Source organism: Vulpes vulpes, chromosome 2 (genome assembly GCF_048418805.1).
Source record: "Vulpes vulpes isolate BD-2025 chromosome 2, VulVul3, whole genome shotgun sequence".
In the NCBI taxonomy this organism is placed as follows: domain Eukaryota; kingdom Metazoa; phylum Chordata; class Mammalia; order Carnivora; family Canidae; genus Vulpes; species Vulpes vulpes.
Genome location: NC_132781.1, coordinates 46,501,095 through 46,519,521, shown reverse-complemented (window position 1 = coordinate 46,519,521; position 18,427 = coordinate 46,501,095). Strand labels below are relative to the sequence as shown.

At 37.5% G+C, this 18,427-nt stretch overlaps 1 protein-coding gene across 4 annotated transcripts in view; it reads right to left on the bottom strand.

Annotated features, from left to right (window-relative positions):
- Positions 1–2,697: 2,697 nt before the first annotated feature.
- The window catches only part of PAFAH1B1 (platelet activating factor acetylhydrolase 1b regulatory subunit 1), an 84,417-nt gene continuing 68,687 nt past the window's right edge, over positions 2,698–18,427 (bottom strand). For all 4 annotated transcript variants that reach the window (XM_026016311.2, XM_072741463.1, XM_072741445.1 and 1 more), the window contains 6 exons: positions 18,103–18,271; positions 16,185–16,287; positions 15,236–15,464; positions 11,188–11,289; positions 7,482–7,638; positions 2,698–6,595 (listed from right to left, as the gene is read on the bottom strand). In XM_026016311.2, the coding sequence (XP_025872096.1) occupies positions 6,522–6,595; positions 7,482–7,638; positions 11,188–11,289; positions 15,236–15,464; positions 16,185–16,287; positions 18,103–18,271 (834 nt within the window). In that variant the 3' untranslated portion in view covers positions 2,698–6,521. The remainder of the gene's footprint in view (positions 6,596–7,481; positions 7,639–11,187; positions 11,290–15,235; positions 15,465–16,184; positions 16,288–18,102; positions 18,272–18,427) is intronic.

The window sequence follows — 18,427 nt, the reverse complement described above, 5'->3', positions numbered from 1 at the left end:
AGTGGTATCCAGGAAGGGTTGGTATGTTGTCCAGCATGTTAGGTCATGGTCTGTGTCGATGGGCACCTGTTGAAGACTAACATTAAGTCTAAATTGTGTGAGCCACACCCACCCGTTTCATGCTAGTCTTTCCAAAACTCTTCTGTTTGGATTTAACATGCATGTTACTTTTATAAATACCTTTTTAAAAAGCTAGCATCGCCAAATTAACTAAGATTGTATCATCAAGGAAAAAAAGATTTTATCATGTCTCCACTCATGCCCTGCAAACTGCCTTTGTGAAATGGGTATTGAGAGCGCTCTAGGTAGACTGCACCCAGGAACCTGTATACCCTGAGGCAGAGAACAAGGTTATCACATTCCTCCTGCCAGGGTCTAAACTATCAAATCAAGCAAGGCATGTGTAATCAGGACACCTACAGAGGACAGGTGGCCCTCAAATGTAAACTGGAAAAAAAAAAACCCATTAGGCAAATCCATTGATTAAAAAAAAAGAGAGATGCAGACTAGGCAGGACCCAATTATCCTGAGAACAGTCATTTCACATAGAATGATTTAGGAGCTTTCCAAAAGTTCAAGTGTAGGCAGCATAATCCTTGCTGACCCATTCCCAGGCTCCGTCCCATTCCTAATGGCCTTCTCACAGAGTTCCCAGTGTGGTGCAATGTGATAGAGGGCCTCCGGGATGGGACGAGGGTCATTCCTGCATTGCTAAAGGTTAAACTGAAAGAGGTCAGAAGGTCCTCCTTACACTTAGCTAGCTAACAAGATGCCTAACAGGCAGAACCAGGTAAGGGAAAGAGCCTGCGCATTTGGGTTGGAGTCCCAGCTCCCCTTCTAAATTAGTATTAATACCCTTGGCATAAGACCTTGCCTCAAGTGCACCTGTTTTCTTGTCCATAAAAATGTACTAATGTCCACCAATAGGGAACATATTTGTGAGTGTGTTGGCACCTAACAAGCATTCAAAATGTTAGGTCTTTTCCCTTCGCTATTCCCTCCACCTCCACTTCTATTTATTTTTAAATATACATATATATATATTTCTTATTAAGTAAACTACACCTAACGTGGGGCTCAAATGCATAACCCTAAGATCGAGTGGCTCGCTCCTCTGAGCCAGTCAATCACCCTTCCACTTTTATTAAAAGAGGGCTGGTGACCAAATGGGAGTGATGACCATACAGAATACTCTCAAAGGAACAAATTCTATGTATCAAAGTGATAGTGATAAAGAGGGCTGAGATCTGAGCTCAAACCCCAGCTCTGGGGCCCAGGGACCAATGACTTTTGTCCAAATGTCTTCAATGAAGTTAGCTGAATTAATTAGATCAGTGGTTTTCAAGCTTGAGCTGGCATCAGAATCATCTGGATAGCTTGTTAAAGTGGATTTTTCATTTAGAAGCTTCAGATGCAGTAGGTCTGAGCTGGAGCTCAAGAGCTTGCACTTCTGAGTTCCCGAATGTTGCTGCCACTGGCCAGCTGGGGAACACATCAGAATCATCTTCCTAGGAGATTCTGAGCAGTCAAAAATTGTCTCTGCATGCATGTCGTTTCACCAAAGCCTGAACAGGGACAGAGCTGCCACATTTAGAATGCAGTACCATTTCCCCACCAAGTCTTCCACCTTCCTAGCCCTCATCCTATGTCACAGACACATCCAATGAACCAAAGAAGCTTCAAAGTGATATACCAGTGAGTTTTGAATAGCTGACTGCATTTCGTGATCCTAATACTAAAGCTACAACTCTCTACCTCTAGGGAAAGTGGTCAGGTTCATCATCTGCATCTCAAGCTAGGGGAAAAGTGCCCTGCAGGGATATGGAAAAGCTGCAACACTCAAGAAAACTGGAATTTCAAACAAATTTCTTTGGTGCTCTTGATCTCCATTTGGGGAGGGGCGTGGGGATGAGGCTACCCCAATAGGAGGCAGGAAATCCACCAGGCTTTAAGTAAAGAGCCACCACATCATCAATCTTGTCCTTTATACATGAAACGGTCTGGAGACTTCATGGGTGCCCTGGACACGACGATTGCTAGCTGACCAGTAGCAGAGATGGAAAGGATGAAGGTAGGACATAGCCAGCATGTGTAAAGCAGAGGGAAAACCATGGGACTTCTGGGGCAAGAGTGAAGACAATTTTGGTACATTTCAAGCAAAATTTAAAACAGTATTAAGAATCTTTAAGAATCCAAGACCACTGGATAGAAAGAGGCTCATTCATTAATAGAACAAAAGGGGCATGATCCTTAGCTGTGGACCCTGACCACCACAAAGGCGCCAAGTCTTTGTTGGTGTGTGTGTGTGTGTGGGGGGGGGGGCGTGGGGGTTTACAATAGGTCATTCCTGGCATCAGCTCTCCAGGGCCTGGGCTCCTGGACTGAAGAGTCACTGTCAGGAAGGGCTGCAGGAGGGGAGGGCGGTGCCTTAGAGAAGTCGAGGCTCATTAAGCCCACCCACCTTGGCAAGCGCCCCTGCAGCCATGACTCCTAGCTCTTGACCTCTAAATAAGGCGAAGGAAGCAGACCGCAAACACAGTACCAGCATCACCCTCAAGAAAAGACTTCTATTAAAGCCCTGCTACCAACTTGCATCTCACTGTATGACTGGTGTTGAACATATTCCATCTCCAATTTGGACTCAATTATAAGGCTTTAAATCCCTGCACAAAGACAACAACAACAAAAAATCACATCTAGTTTTATAGGCATTTAATAGTTTACCAATTGGTACAATAGGATTTTTTAATATGCAGAAAACATGAATAAATTTTGTTTTACACAGTCTGAGAGCAACAAATCTTACTGTAAAACACAAGAGCAATATTATATACATTCCTTTACTGATTTTTTAAAATTGTGTCAATATCTTCAGTTAACTCTTACAATCTGGGAACTGTTTTCTCCAATCACCACCACCTCTGCAACATTCATATGAAATCAATGCTTGCCTTCATGTCAGTGTCAGGATCAACTTCTAACCCGAAGATTTTGTGTTTGTTTCTATCATCTTCAGAGTGAGCTCTAGGGATGCCTGAAGGATAGGCAGGACAAGAAAGCAGCTACTTACATGATAGAGTGGAAAGATAAAAAGGCCAGTTCAGTCCAGTTGTGACTTGTAAATCCAGCTTGCCCTCCCCCCACCCTACTGGAAAACAAAACAAAACAAAACCCCAAAACCTTTTTCACCGATTTTGTACATGTCGCTTCTCTACCAGGAGATTCTTCTTTGCATCATCTAGATTAATTAACACATTGGACTTATATACAGCTGGACAGAAAGAGTAACCATTTCAAGTGCCTTTTCCTTCAACAATTTTAACTTCAGTTGCTTAAGGATTATCAAGCCACCACTGTCAACAAAACAAAATATCCTTTAAATAGTTTTTCTTTAAATAATTTTAAAAGAAAACTATTTAATGAGTGATTTTAACTGGAAGTTCACACAGAAACAGAAAGAGGCAAACAGGAGAGCAGGGCACTGACAGTAAGGAGACTGGGCTTAGTGATCTAGAGCCGAAGCTTCCAAAGACTACAGCGAGCGCTCCACAGCCTGGACGACTTGCTAACACTAGTGATTTTAGAGCAGTGCTCTGGGCACACCATTGGTCACACCACACATAGACAAAACAGGACGGTCTTAGTCTCCTAAAGTGCAAGATGCCATGTCAAAAAAGCAACTATTTTCCAAGCAATGTCTAAACCACAGTCTCTGTGGCTTGCACTTCGAAGAGTGCAGCTAGGACTTCTTGGGCACATTATTTAGGGTGGCACTGGAATGTCTGTTTTCACACACACACAAAGTCAAATAATCATCTGAAGATGCAATTCTACCAGCTTTTTATTTCTTAATGGCCAATTTGAGAAAGTGACAAAGCAGCAGTGAACCTCTAAACCAATTCGTAACTTCCTCTACTTACAATCCAAACCAGTAACCTCATCATTGTACTTATCCCAGGCAAGGCACAGGGTTAGACAGCAGACAGAGAAAACGGAGGCAACAGGAAGAAAGGGCATCAACAGGGCAGTGTCAAACAACAGTGCAGGAAACCGCACACCTCTGACTCCAGATCGTGGATGGATCGCTCTCCCCCACCCCCCTTCATTATTCAAACAGGGCTCGTTACATTTGGATCCAGTTGAGGACCATCCCTGAGATTCAGTGTTTGCTGCTTCTTAAATGGAGGCTGTCTGGTAGCTCAACTAAGCAGCAGGCTGTGGCAATCTCCCAAGTAAGGATAACTTTGTTTACAGAGTAATATTGTTTCTCCTCCTTTGTCAACGAAAGTCACTGTATGCTGCAGGGGGGGAAACCCAGCGGACAGCAGCTTTGTTTCCTCCTAAATCGGTACCATTTTTTTCCTTTATTGTTCGTAGCTATGAGTGATTTCTAGATGTTGTGGCTTACCCTTAAACAATTCGTGTTGCTACATGCTAAAAATGAATTAAAATACAAGACATTTATACATGTACAAACAAATGTTAAGATGCACCATTTCTATGTATTTATATTTCTTAAAATAGGACAGGAAGTAGCAGCAAACGAGAACAAAGATATCTTCCATAGCTTTTGTAGAAAAATCCAGTCAGAACAGCTAAAGGGAAACAAAAAAAAAGAGACTTCTCAATGTGAGCAGGGTTGTGAGGCAATATTGTCCCTAAAGTTATTCTACTGTATTTAGGGAATTAGCTTAAGTTGTAATTTTTGTCTTCAAAAATAGCCTTTAGTTCTCAAAACACTTTTCCTTCCAGAGACATCGCTCAGGAATTATTAAAAACAAAGCAAACGAACAAAAAGACACAAGTTAGACGTAAAGCTGCTTCTAGTAAACATAAGGCCTAATCTCTGTGTATCTATAGGACACTAACTCTAACCCTTTGTCTTTTTCAGGAACCAAATTTCCATTAAATGCTAAAAGGGACATTTAAAAAAAATCACGTTACGCAAATGAATACAATGCAATTCAGAGAGTACATTTCTTTTGTTAAACTTTGTTATTTCTTTGTTCTGTTAACTTTTCAAATGACCTCAAAAAAAAGCTGTTGGTTAGCTAAGCAATGAAATTATGTATTTAATTATCTGCAATGAATTATTGTTTCCAAAGTCATAGATAAAAACTCTCTGAAACCTATTTGTAGTAACTCTGGATCACAATATACAGGATGTGTAAAATGCTGAACATACGAACTGTGGAGGGGGAAGTGATCTTCCTTTTAGCTGGGAAAAATTCCCACAGAGTCAGACCTAGTTTTCAGAAGCATGAGGATCAAAACGGGCTTGTTCTAAAGCATGGTATTCCACAGCAAAATTTATTCTACTTGTATGTTTTAGCACTTCTGCAAAAACCCAGGACCCAAAGACATGGAGGTTGTATGTGTGTGATATACATATACAGACTTATCCACTTATAGATAGGCCCATATAAACATTTATATATAAACAAAAGGTGAAAACACAGTACATTTTTATGCATGCTCCATTAAACCCTGTCTTTTTTTTAACGTGTAAGTTAAATACAGTTCAAATCAATATCAGATTCATGTTGAAAAGCAAACTGTTGTTATTTCTCCCACTTCTTTAAAATGGGCAAACATAACCTTTTCAGTATTTGTCATTATGTAATGCACATTGCACATCCCTAAAAAACATCAAAACAAATAGTGATTTGTACCATGACACACTCAATGGGAAGATTAAATTCTACTTGGAAATCACATCACTATACAGTCTAATAGTATGGAGAATACAACTAGAAGTGTGTCTAGTGTGAAAAATAGAAGCTTAGAGTATTACAGTGTTTTGTTAACCTGTTTACAAAGCATTAAGACCCAAATGAAATAAATGATTTGCTATTAGCTGCTGAGATTTTTCTTATTTGAGATTTAGTCATTTTCTTACATAAATATACCACTAGCCTCTGCGTGAAAGGCTGCCAAAACAAATGTATCCTATTGATTTGGCAAATGTGTCATGACAAAAATTCCAATGTGTAATTCCCATTAATTATATAGATGGTTCAGAAGATTTTGAATTGTAGCCTTATCATCTAACATCCTTAAAGATTTATTAAGCACACTTAAGTGATGTTACATAGATACACATTTCAGAAAAAGCCCTAATAATCACCACTTTTCCCCAAATGAGGCCATCAAGTCAGGCACCAACAGCAGAAAGAAAAACAGGAATTAATAATCCAACATAAAATGACACTGTCAACTATTCAGTTTAGTGCCCTAGTTCAATTTATTCAACTTCTGCCTTCTTAGGCCTGGTGTGACCAATGCCAGCCCAGGTTTTTAAACCCTATGGTACTTCTAGACAACGTATGTAAATTTACAGTATACAATTTGGATTCACCATGCATGAATACTTTGTGTGTAACATTTAATAAGCTCAATCTACATCCAGAATAATTTACATGAAAGGACAATATTTATTTAAACAGAGCTCAATGGGGTAACCATGGTATCATCAGAGTGCATCCAGAGGAAAATGGGAGGAGGGGCCAAATGAGACTCAATCAACGGCACTCCCACACCTTTACTGTTTGATCTACACTGCCAGTAACCACATATGGTGCCGTCTTATGGAAATCTGAAAGAAAAAGAAAAGGCTTATTTTAAATTCATATAAAATTTTTAATAAGCCACAAAATAAGCAAGTCCAAGTATCAGGAATACTCATTTTTTTTCTGTACGCACCCACCCCTAGGTTAGGGAAGCTGACATGTAATGATTAAATCCTGTATTAACACTTCAATAAAAATACCTACCCCTATTAACCCCCATCCCAACTAAAGCTGAATAAACACATCTAACAACAACAACAAAGGTAGCCTCAGCCTCAATGTATCTACTTACTTAACTTACTATGTTCCAAGGCTTAGTACTAAAGCCTTATAATCATGTTTAATTCTTGTAACAAATCCTAGGAGGTAGGCATTAGCCCTATTCTACCCAGGCTTTACTTTTATCATTAGATCCATCATACTCTAGGTGTGTTATATTTTACTGTATTCAGTATCTTAAATTCTAGATTCAGGTCCAGATAATACGGAGGATATTTATTAAACATAACTATGATTCTGTGAGTTCTCAGTACATAATAGTATATACCTTCCATAGGAAAAAAGTCTGAGTAAGATTTAGTTTGAGAAACTTACAAACTAGTAGGGGAGGAAAATCACCCATCACAGTGGTTAGTAAGCATCCTCTTCACAATCCTAGTTTCCAAAACCAATGTTGTGCAATGGAGAAAGTAAATTTTTTATTATAAGGCTGATGATGGAGAGATATAGTTAAGGAAAGGAGAATTTAAAACAAAAGATAGGAATCCACAAAGTTTTAAAACTATCTTCTCTAGTCTGTCCTGAAAGCAAACAGTCATTTCTTACCTGGAAAATTCCACACAATTACATAAAACTGTTTATGCCTGGCACTCCAAAATCTAATTGCTTAGAAACCTCATTACTCATACATACCCAAGGAGGTAACAAAGTGTTCATGCGCATTGAGGGTCTTCATGCATCGCTTGTTCTTGTAATCCCACACACGTAGGGTCTTGTCATCAGCACAACTCAAAATAAACTTCCCCCCAGAATGGAACAGAACTCCACGTACCCAGTTATCATGACCCACCTTAAAAACAGAAAGGCATTTGACTTAAAAAGGAATAAAGTGTTTAAACAGCATCTAGGTAAATAGTCTTTACTCAAAGCGCTCTAAAAAAAAGGTCAATGCCAAAAATTAACTCCACACTCCAAAAAAAGTATAAGCAATTTTTCTAGATGAAAGGAAACTGGAAACTACTAAGACATGACCAGTAAATATCATGAGTGATGCTTAACTGCCTCCTGAGGAGTGGATAAAATAAAGTTATAAAAGACACTATTGGGATAATTGGAGAAACTGTGAATATGTAATATTAATGTCAAATTTCTTTTTTTTAAATCAACTTTTTAAAGTAATCTCTATGCCCAAAGTGGAGCTTGAACTTATGATCCTGAGATCAAGAGTCACAGGCTCTACTGAGTCAGCCAGGCACTCCAATGTTAAGTTTCTTGACATGAAACTTATAATCATTTTATTGTGGTTATACAGAATACCTTTATTCTTAGGAGACACATGATAAAATTATTTTAGGTCAATTGTCATGGTATCTACAAGCAATGGTCAAACTGTTCAGCAAAATGTACACACATACACAGAAAGGAAAATGTTAGCAACTGGTGACTCTAGGTATTTACTGAATATCCATCCATCCAATTTATCTATTTATATCCCCTGTCCCAGCAGTTCCAGTTCTTGCTATTTACCCTAAGAAATAATGAAGAATGGCTCACAGAATTAACAAAGATGTTCATCAAAGCACTGTATGTAATCAGTATAAAATACCTAACACCACAAGCAAGCGTCATATACCTCTTAAATTAAAGGTTTGCTACAAAGCAGTATGTACAATATTATGGTTCTCATTTACATATATAAAAATCCCCCACCATATTCATATCACATAGAGATTAAAGAAAATAGCTTAGAATTGCACAGTCTACCTGGGTAGCCATTTAGTCACAAGTTGCTTTTTAAATATAAACCAATATTAATACTATCAGCAAATCAGTCATTCAGTGTCATTAGCCATGTTTCAGGAGCTTAACAGCTGCATGTGGCGAGTAGCCACAACACTGGATAATATATATAGAACATCATCATGGGAAGTTCTACTAGACAGCCCTAGACTAGAAAAATATACTTGGTAGGTATTATTAAGTATGAGAGAGTGATGTAAGGGTGATTTTTTTCTTTTAGCTTTCCTGTATATTTTTAATTTTTCTACAGTGTAAATAACCAAGAAAGGGGAGTTAATTTTAAAAAGTGGGGGTGGGGGACACACCTGAGTGGCTCAGTCGGTTAAGTGCCTGCCTTCAGCTGAGGTCATGATCCCAGGGTCCTGGATCAGCCCCATGTCGGGCTCCCTACTCAGCACAGAGTCTGCTTCTCCCTCCTGCCCATCCACTGACTCATGTGTGTGCTCTTTCTCAAATAAATAAAAAATTAAAAAAAAAAAATCTTGTCCTATTATATAGTGACTTATAAAAGTCACCAATCACTAGAGGTAGAAGTCTCAACAAAAGTTAAATCACATTTCCGAGGCTACACCAAAATAAAGCAGTAAAAAGTACTCTCTCTTTAGCTGGAAAAAATAGGCGCCAGAAATCTCCAGGAAAATTAAGATGACCTGTGTTATTACAGGAGAGAAGAGCACATGCTTTCTTGCTTTCTTCTTTTTAAAAAAGATTTTATTTTCAGGGCACTTGAGCAGCTCAGGTCATGATCCCAGGGTCCTGGGATCCAGCCCCACATCTGGCTCCCTGCTCAGGGGGGATAGTCGGCTTCTCCCTCTGACCCTCCCCACCAACCGGTGCACACTCTCTCTCTGAAATAAGGAAGTAAAATCTTAAAAAAAAAAAAAAATATTTTTAAGCAATTTCTATACCCAATGTGGGGCCCAAACTTTACAACCAGAGGAAAGAGTTCAAGATCAACAGCACCCATGCTCCACTGACTGAGCCAACCAGGTACCCCATACATACTTTCTGATTTTAAATGTAGATCATCTTTTTAAATAGGGATATAGCATATCTGAAGTCAGCTCAGAATACTACTAGAGAAGAGTTTAATTTTCTAATCAGTTTTTTTTTTTCTAAGTAGGCTCCATGCCCCCTATGGAGCCCAACGCAGATCCTAAACTCACAATCCTGAAATCAAGATGTCACAAGCTTAACTGAATCAGCCACTCAAGCACCCCTCTAATCAATTCTTTTTTTTTTTTTTAAAGATTTATTTATTTATTTATTTATTTATTTATTTATTTATTTATTTATTTATTTATTTATTTATTTATTCAGAGAGAGCGAAAGAGAGGCAGAGACACAGGCAGAGAGAGAAGCAGGCTCCATGCAGGGAGCCCGACGTGGGACTCAATCCCGGGTCTCCAGGATCACACCCTGGGCCGCAGGCGGCGCTAAACCACTGCGTCACCAGGGCTGCCCTCAATTCTTGATGATACTTCCTAAGTGCCTACTATATCCTACAGGGAGACAATCACTTCAAGGTATGGTTAGCACCTAAAGAATCTCTAAAACAAACATAGATGTCAAATTACAAAAACGACTACTGAATTAATGCCCACAGATTCTCCTGGAACTTCCTTAGGCAAACAAGAATGTCCACAATGCTGTTGTATCATTTATATATCTTAATACCGAATTCCAGATGTTCCTAAAATGAAATACGCATTTCCAAGTCACAAAGCTAGGTAGGTAACAACATGAACATTAGAATGGTAAAATAAACCAAATAAATTGGACTATGTGAACAATAGATAATAGTTAAAAGGATTCATATTAAAATTAAATACAGTGAAATACAAAAACAGTTTTAAAAATGAATGAGTCTAGGGGTGTCTGGTGGCTCAGTTGGTTAAGTGACTGCTTTTGGCTCAGGTCATGATCTTGGGGTCCTGGGATCGAGCCCCATGTCAGGCTCTCTGATCAGTGGGGAGTTTGCTTCTCCTTCTCATCCTGTCCCTCCCACCAAGGCTCTTTCTCTCTTTTAAAAAAATCTTAGAAAAAAAAAAAAAAAAAGAAGAAGAAGGAGTCTATAATAACACTGCTTCTCTCCCACAGGAGAAATATAAGTTTTAAAGATATAGTGAGCGAAGATCTCCCTCCTGGAATTAACTGGCTTTGTAGTTCCTTTATATAAACACGACATTCTACAGGAATTCTCCTATCACTTTAAGAATGGAATTACAAAAGTTTAAGAAACTTTATAAATAAGTTCTTTTAAAGCCTACAAATAGGGTACACCTGGGTGGCTCAATTGGTTAAGCATCTGCCTTTGACTCAGGTCATGATCTCAGGGTCCTGGGATCAAATCCCAAGTCAGGCTCCCTGCTTAGTGGAGAGTCGGCTTCTCTCTCTCCCTCTATCCATACTCATGTCTAGTGCACTCTCTCTCTCTCTCTCTCTCTCTCTCTCAAATACATAAATAAAAATCTTAAAAAGTAAAAAATAAAAAAATAAAGCCTGCAATGATTCAGCTTATTTAGTAAGATATCAAAAGGCATCTAACCCAACAAGTCATAAATACAGTTAAGATACAAAAGAGATTACGCAAACTTACGAGGGTCATAAGGCACATGCCAGTACTGACGTCCCACATCTTAATAGTCTTGTCTCTGGATCCAGACAGTAAGAATGGCCCAGGCTTGCCACTTTTTTTAGTCTACAGAAAACATACAAAAATTAAGTTTACCATGTAAGAAGTTAAGTGAAGACTTTAAATGACTTCTACCAATGATCTATATTCCCAATTTTTATAAAAATACAACTTTGGGAGACAAATAATATATATATTTACTACACACAACCTGATATTCTGAAATATATATATATATTGTAAAATGACCATCAAAATCAGGTTAATTAATATACCCATCACCTCATATAAATATTCCCACCCCCCTTTTAGGTGGTGAAAATACGTTTTTGTTTTTTTTTTCCTTAAGCTGGTGAGAATACTTAAGATCTACACTCTTAGAAAAATTCAAGTATATGACACAGTATTGTTAACTACAGTCACCATGCTGTACAATTAGATCTCTTGAACTTATTCTTCGTATTTTTCTCTATCAAAATATACAGATCTTTTGACATATGTAGGCTGTTACACAGGAAGGTCCCAGATGATATAAAAATAGAACAGCTCCAGTAAGATTAGGATTAAGTTTCTGTAATACTAATGGCTGATAAGTTTGATGTTCAAGGCTTCTGTAATCAAGAAAAAAGTTTACAACTATTTATTTCCATCTATATAAAATCCACACAGAATCAAATTTATGACATGGCAAGTAACCACCACTAGAGGGCAGTAAACAGAATTTGAAAATGCAACCAGCCAGCCAAAATATAGTTATTACGGAAGCCTCATTTTAGAAAAATAATTTTTGAGGGTGAGAAGGACAGAGATGGGGGCGGGGGGGACATGCGGATTTTCCTCCTTCATTTATTAAAATTTAAAAATATCTACTACAATAGAGGGAGGGAAACAAGCCATAAGTGACTCTTAATGTTAGAGAACAAACAGGGTTGAAGGAGGGAGGTGGGGGGGGGGGGTGTGGGCTACATGGGTTATGGGTATTAAGGAGGGCACTTGTGAGCACTAGGTATTGTACATAAGTAATGAATCATTGAATTCTACTCTAGAAACCAATATTACACTGTATCTTAACCAAAACCGGAAAAAACAAAAACCCCGCTAGGACTGTCTCTAGAAAGAAAAAATGTGGTCAATTTTGGCTCATACAATTTATTCAAAGAAATAATATTCTGTAATTTATTAAAAAAAAAAAAAAACCCTCCAGACTAGAAAACCCAAAAAAGACTCCACCAAAAAGTTGCTAGAACTGATAAGCAAATCAAGTCAAGTCAGAGGATACAAAATCAATTTACAGAAATCCACTGCATTCAATAATGAAGCAACAGAAAGAGAAATTAAGAAAAACAATTCCCTTTATAAAGGGACCAAAAATAGTAAGGAATAAATCTAAAATCTAACCAAAGAGGTGAAAGACCTGTACTCTGAAAACTATGAAACACTGATGAAAAAAACTGAAGACAACACAAAGAAATGGAAAGGCATTCCATGTTTATAGATTGGAAGAACAAATATTGGTAAAATGTCTACACTACCCAAAGCAATCTACACATTTAATGCAATCCCTATCAAAATACCAACAGCATTTTTCACAGAACTAGAAAAAACAATCCTAAAATTTGTATGGAACCACAAAAGACTCCAAATAACCAAAGGAATCTTGAAAAACAAAAGCAAAGATGGAAGCATCACGATCCCAGACTTCAAGTTACATTACAAAGCTGTAGTAATCAAAACAGTATGGTACTAGCACAAAATAGACATAAAGATCGATGGAACTGAATGGAAAATCTAGAAATAAACTCACACAATTATATGGTCAATGAATCTTTGACAAAGCAGGAAAAAAATATCCAACGGGCAAGAGTGTCTTCCACAAATAGTATTAGGAAAACTGGACAGAAATGTGAAAGAATGAAACTGGACCACTTTCTTACACCATACACAAAAATGAATTCAAAATGGATTAAAGACCTAAGTGTGAGACCTGAAACCATAAAAGTCATAGAAGAGAGAATTGGCAGTAGTTTCTCTGTCATTGGCTATATTAGCTTTCTTCTACATTGGTCCTCTGAGGCAAGGAAAACAAAAGCAAAAATAAACCACTGAGACTACATCAAAGTAAAAAGCTCCTGCATAGCAAAGGAAACAATCAATGAAACGAAAAAGGCAGCCTACTGAACTTAATGGGAGAAAGTATTTGCAAATGACATATCTGATAAAGAGTATCCAAAATCTATAAAGAACTTATACAGGGCAGCCCGGGGTAGCTCAGTGGTTTAGCGCCACCTTCAGCCCAGGGCCTGATCCTGGAGATCCGGATAGAGTCCCACGATTGGGCTCCCTGCATGGAACATGTTTCTCCCTCTCCCTCCCTTTCTGTCTCTCTCTCTGTCTCTCATTAGTAAATAAATAAAATCCTTAAAAAAAAAAATTTATATATATATATAAAAAGGGCAGAAGACATGAACAGACAACCATCCAAAGAAGACATCAGATGGCCGACACATGAAAAGATCCTCAACATCACTCATCATCAGGGAAATACAAATCAAAACTACAATGTGATACCACTTCACACCTGACAGAATGGCTAAAATCAGTAACAAGAAACAGGTGTTGGGGATCCCTGGGTGGCGCAGCGGTTTGGCGCCTGCCTTTGGCCCAGGGCGCGATCCTGGAGACCCAGGATCGAATCCCACGTCAGGCTCCCGGTGCATGGAGCCTGCTTCTCCCTCTGCCTGTGTCTCTGCCTCTCTCTCTCTCTCTCTGTGTGACTATCATAAATAAATAAAGAAAAAAAATATTTAAAAATAAAAATAAATAAATAAGAAACAGGTGTTGGTGAGGATGTAGAGAAAGGGGTGGGTGAGAATGCAAACTAATGTAGCCATTGTGGAAAACAGTATGGTGGTTCCCCAGAAAGTTAAAAAAAGAACTACTCCATGATCCAGTAACTGGTCTATTGGGTATTTACCCAAAGAATTAAAGAAAAAAAAAAACCCACAAAAAATACCCACACTAATTCAAAGGGATACATGTACCCTTATTTATAGTGGCACTATTTACAATAGCCAAGATATGGAAGCAATCCAAGTATCCATCAACTGATGAATGGCTAAAGATCTCTCTCTCTCTCTCTCTCTCACACACACACACACACACACACACACACACACACGCAGGAATATTATTAATCCCTAAAAAATATAAAGAGAATGAAATCTTGCTGTTTGCAACAACACGGACAGAGCTAGAGAGTATAATGAAATAAGTCAGAACAGCATAGTGAAATAAGTCAAAGGCAAATACCATACGTTTCACTTGCATATTGAGTTTAAGAGAAATAAGCAAGCAAAGGGGGGAAAAAAAAAAAGGAAAGGGACAAACCAAGAAACAGACTCTTAGCTTTAGAGAACAAACTGATGGTTACCAGAAGGAAGAAGGGTTGGGAGGATTGGTGAAATAGGTGATGGGCATTCAGGAGTGAACTTGTGATGAGCACCAGGCGATTAAGATAAAAACTTAAACAAATAAAACTCCAGATTCAGCTAGTGCTTCTAGTATTCAAGAGTATTAAGAGGACTCCATATGAAATAGCTTTTGTTAAAAACAAATATTTAAGTAATGAACTACATTCCACCATTAATTTACAAATAAAAGAATTACACTCATTAAAGGCTATTCTTCTAAAAGATAACTTTAACCTCTCCCATGAGTTTTACTTTGCATTGGTATACTAACAATGGAATTTCTGATAAATTTAATGACCATTTTTACTCTTCAAGAGATTTATCCCCAGCACAAATCAAGAGTCAGCGGACAACAATAATAACCATTGGTTAAAAAATATAAATACTTTTGCAAGTTTTGAAAGAGTAAAGAGTTTCTAGATTCAGAATTTTGGGATGCAGATTTGTCAATGCATTAATTGTCCTGAAACCAAGAATCAAAAAAGTTATCTAAGTTCTTATATCAACAATAAAATCATGAAATAACGTATAGAATCACATACCTCAGATCCTGTTGCTTCAGAGATGGAAGAATATGAGCTTTCAGGAGCCCAGGAAATACATTCTACCACATGCTCATGTTCTCGAAGCTCAGCCTTGCATTCCTTTGTTGCTACGACCCATACACGCACAGTCTGATCATTGGAACAGCTGGCTATCAGAGTGCCATCCTGATTTGGCCGCACCATACGTACCCATTCTCTGTGTCCTGTGAATGTCTTCACACAGTAGCTGTCAAAATAAGTAATAAATTTACATCATGAATGGCAATCGTTGGGACATTTCCCAGAAGCAATATAAAACTAGCTATGCATTGGAATGAAGAAGCTGGCACCAAGTCAGAGTAATCATATACAAGTCAACAGAATAAATGTACATTCTTGGTTAATAAAAGATGGGGAAAGGCTGGAAAATCAAACATCAGTTGAAATATACTGATGGGAGTATCATTAAGGAGCTAACCAATCAACACATCCGAGAAGGTAAAATATAGAGAGAAAATCTTTCAAAACTAAACACACACACACTAACAAAAATATTTATAGCTTTGTTGGGAAAAAGGTACACTCTACTAATTTGGGTAAAACCAGTAGTAGGTTAAGGTTTTATATTAACAATTGGGTCATTCTAACCACAACCAAATTCAGCCTAATAAGGGAATATCTGCATATACATTATTTACTTTGTTTCAACCCAGAGAAATCACCTTAAAAGAAGACCACAAAGAAATTAGCCATTGAATGGAAAATGGCTCTCAAGAACATGGAAGTTTCTTTTTTAATTTCCCTGTTCCTTTTTGGGAAACATTTAGAGATTAAATCCTTGTTTTAAAGTATATAACACAACCGGCACCATGACCATTCTGGGTTAAAGTTTAAATAACTGGTTCACAACACATTTTGATTGTTTAATATCTCTTTAGCTGACACCTTTTCAACTAAACCTACTCACCCAGTTTGCACTTCCCACATTTTTATAGTTTTATCCCTTGAGGCAGACACTATATGATCTCCATTGGGCATGATGGCTACTGAAGAAACATTGTGGTCATGGCCTAAAACACACAACACAGCAACGTATTAAACACACAACACAGCAACGTATTAAGTGATACATCACCAAGAGCAACTAAACCTCAGTTTACCAAGAGATTTCATCATCGGATTTCAAATACTGCAGCAACTTTACACACACTGGGTTTTATATAAATTTGATAAGAAATTTGGATTTACACACAAAAAAGTTAAAGAATTAGCAACTTAATAAAATAATCCATAATGAAATAAGTAGCTGGCTCAACTTACGATTAAATTTCAACCTATACAACTGTTTTAACATCACAAGGCATATCATCAGCATTTGAATATACTAATAATATGCTGAATGTTTATGTATGAATACTAGAAACATAATTTCCATGGTTGATATCCTAAGATATAGGTTGGAAATAAGATTTACAAAGCTAAACAGAAGAATAAGAAAAATGAAGATGTGGTTCCATATTTAAAATAGTGGTTGAAAATTTCATTTTTGTTGTTGATATCCCTGGGGGTAAAAAAAAATGCGTTAGTCTATATGCATTATTCACATTTCTTCTAATTAGGTATTCTTTATGGAAAAAGCCCTAAAGAATCCTCATATATATTATTTTAAGGAATATACAAAGGTTGGAAAGAACTTTTTTTTTAAGTTTTGAGTATAGTTGTCACACGGTGTTACATTAGTTTCAGGTATACAACACAGTGATTCCACAAGTATATACATTACACGCTGCGCTGCCATCTGCCACCATACGCCATTAGTACATCGTTAGCTATATTCTTTATGCGTGCCTTTTATTCCCTTGACCTACTCATTCCATATCTGAAACCCTATTATCTCCCACTCCCCTTCTTTATTAAAGTCAAAGCAACAAGATACAGGCTACTCAAAGAAACACAAACACTAGATTTTACGAAAGGATTCAATTCTTTTATGAAAGAATTCCTTTAACTGGCAAGATTCCCATTTAATTTGAGGGGAAAACACTCTTCAAATTATACTTTCTATGTAATCACATAGCTTATATCACTACATTATCTATTTAAAAAAACCTCTTATTACCAACACAGCATGTGTTCCTTATGTATCTTATCCCTTATCCAAACATTCAAATTATATCATGTTTAAAGAAAACAAAAATCCTTAGTGAGCACCTTTTATGTGCTAGGTACTAAACCAAGATGATTCATGTATACAATTCCATTTTATCCTTACAATAATTCTATGATAAGTATTATTATTACTTCTATCTTGCAGATGAGTTGTTGAAATTTCCCAAAGCTACAAGTAAACAAGTAGGAATTTAAACCCAGATATCTGATTCCAAAGCCCATGTCCTTTCCACAAAGCCAAACCGCCTGAGAACAGTCTATGACAAGACCCAGGAAAACCACCTAACATTGAGATACGTGGAACATCATAACGTGAGCAAGAAATGCTAGGTTCCAGCTTTCATTATACCTATTCTCTCTGGACTTCAGTTTCCCAAGTGAGAAAAATGAAAAACAAAACAATCCCCAATAATTTAATTTTCTTTCTTTCTTGAAGACAGACGTCCCCGCAGTTTTTCTTATCCAAAAATATTCCTGAAAATGAATTAAGTATTTTATATAAACCAGTACTAGGAGATAAAACCTTATAACTGAAACAACTCTCAACTACTGTGGGCTTAGGGCTTATCTTATCCATAAGCTATCTACATCATACATTCTTCCACTGATACAATTAAGAAGTGCATATAGGGAAACTGCATACTATTAAACAATATTCTTTTCTCTGGAATGTCATGTTACAAATCACTATCAAAATACTATCCTCTACACCTTACCGTGCATGGTTCTGATGCATTCAAAGCCCTGAAAATCCCATAGTTTAATGGTCATATCGGCAGAACAGGAAGCCAGAAGCTTGCCACTGTGGTCAAATGAAATATCCTGTACAGAGTCTGTATGCCCCTTAAGAGTTCGCTCAAAATCTCCAGTCTCATAATCCCACACCTGTCAAGATTTCAGAAAGTTAGTTCACATCAACCCATCTCTTCTTTCTCATTTCATGTTAGTACTCAGGAGACCAGCATGAGCAAATGACAAAGAGTAACTGTCTTAGAAATAGAACACATCTTCAAATATAAACTGGTCTTTTTCTACAGAGAA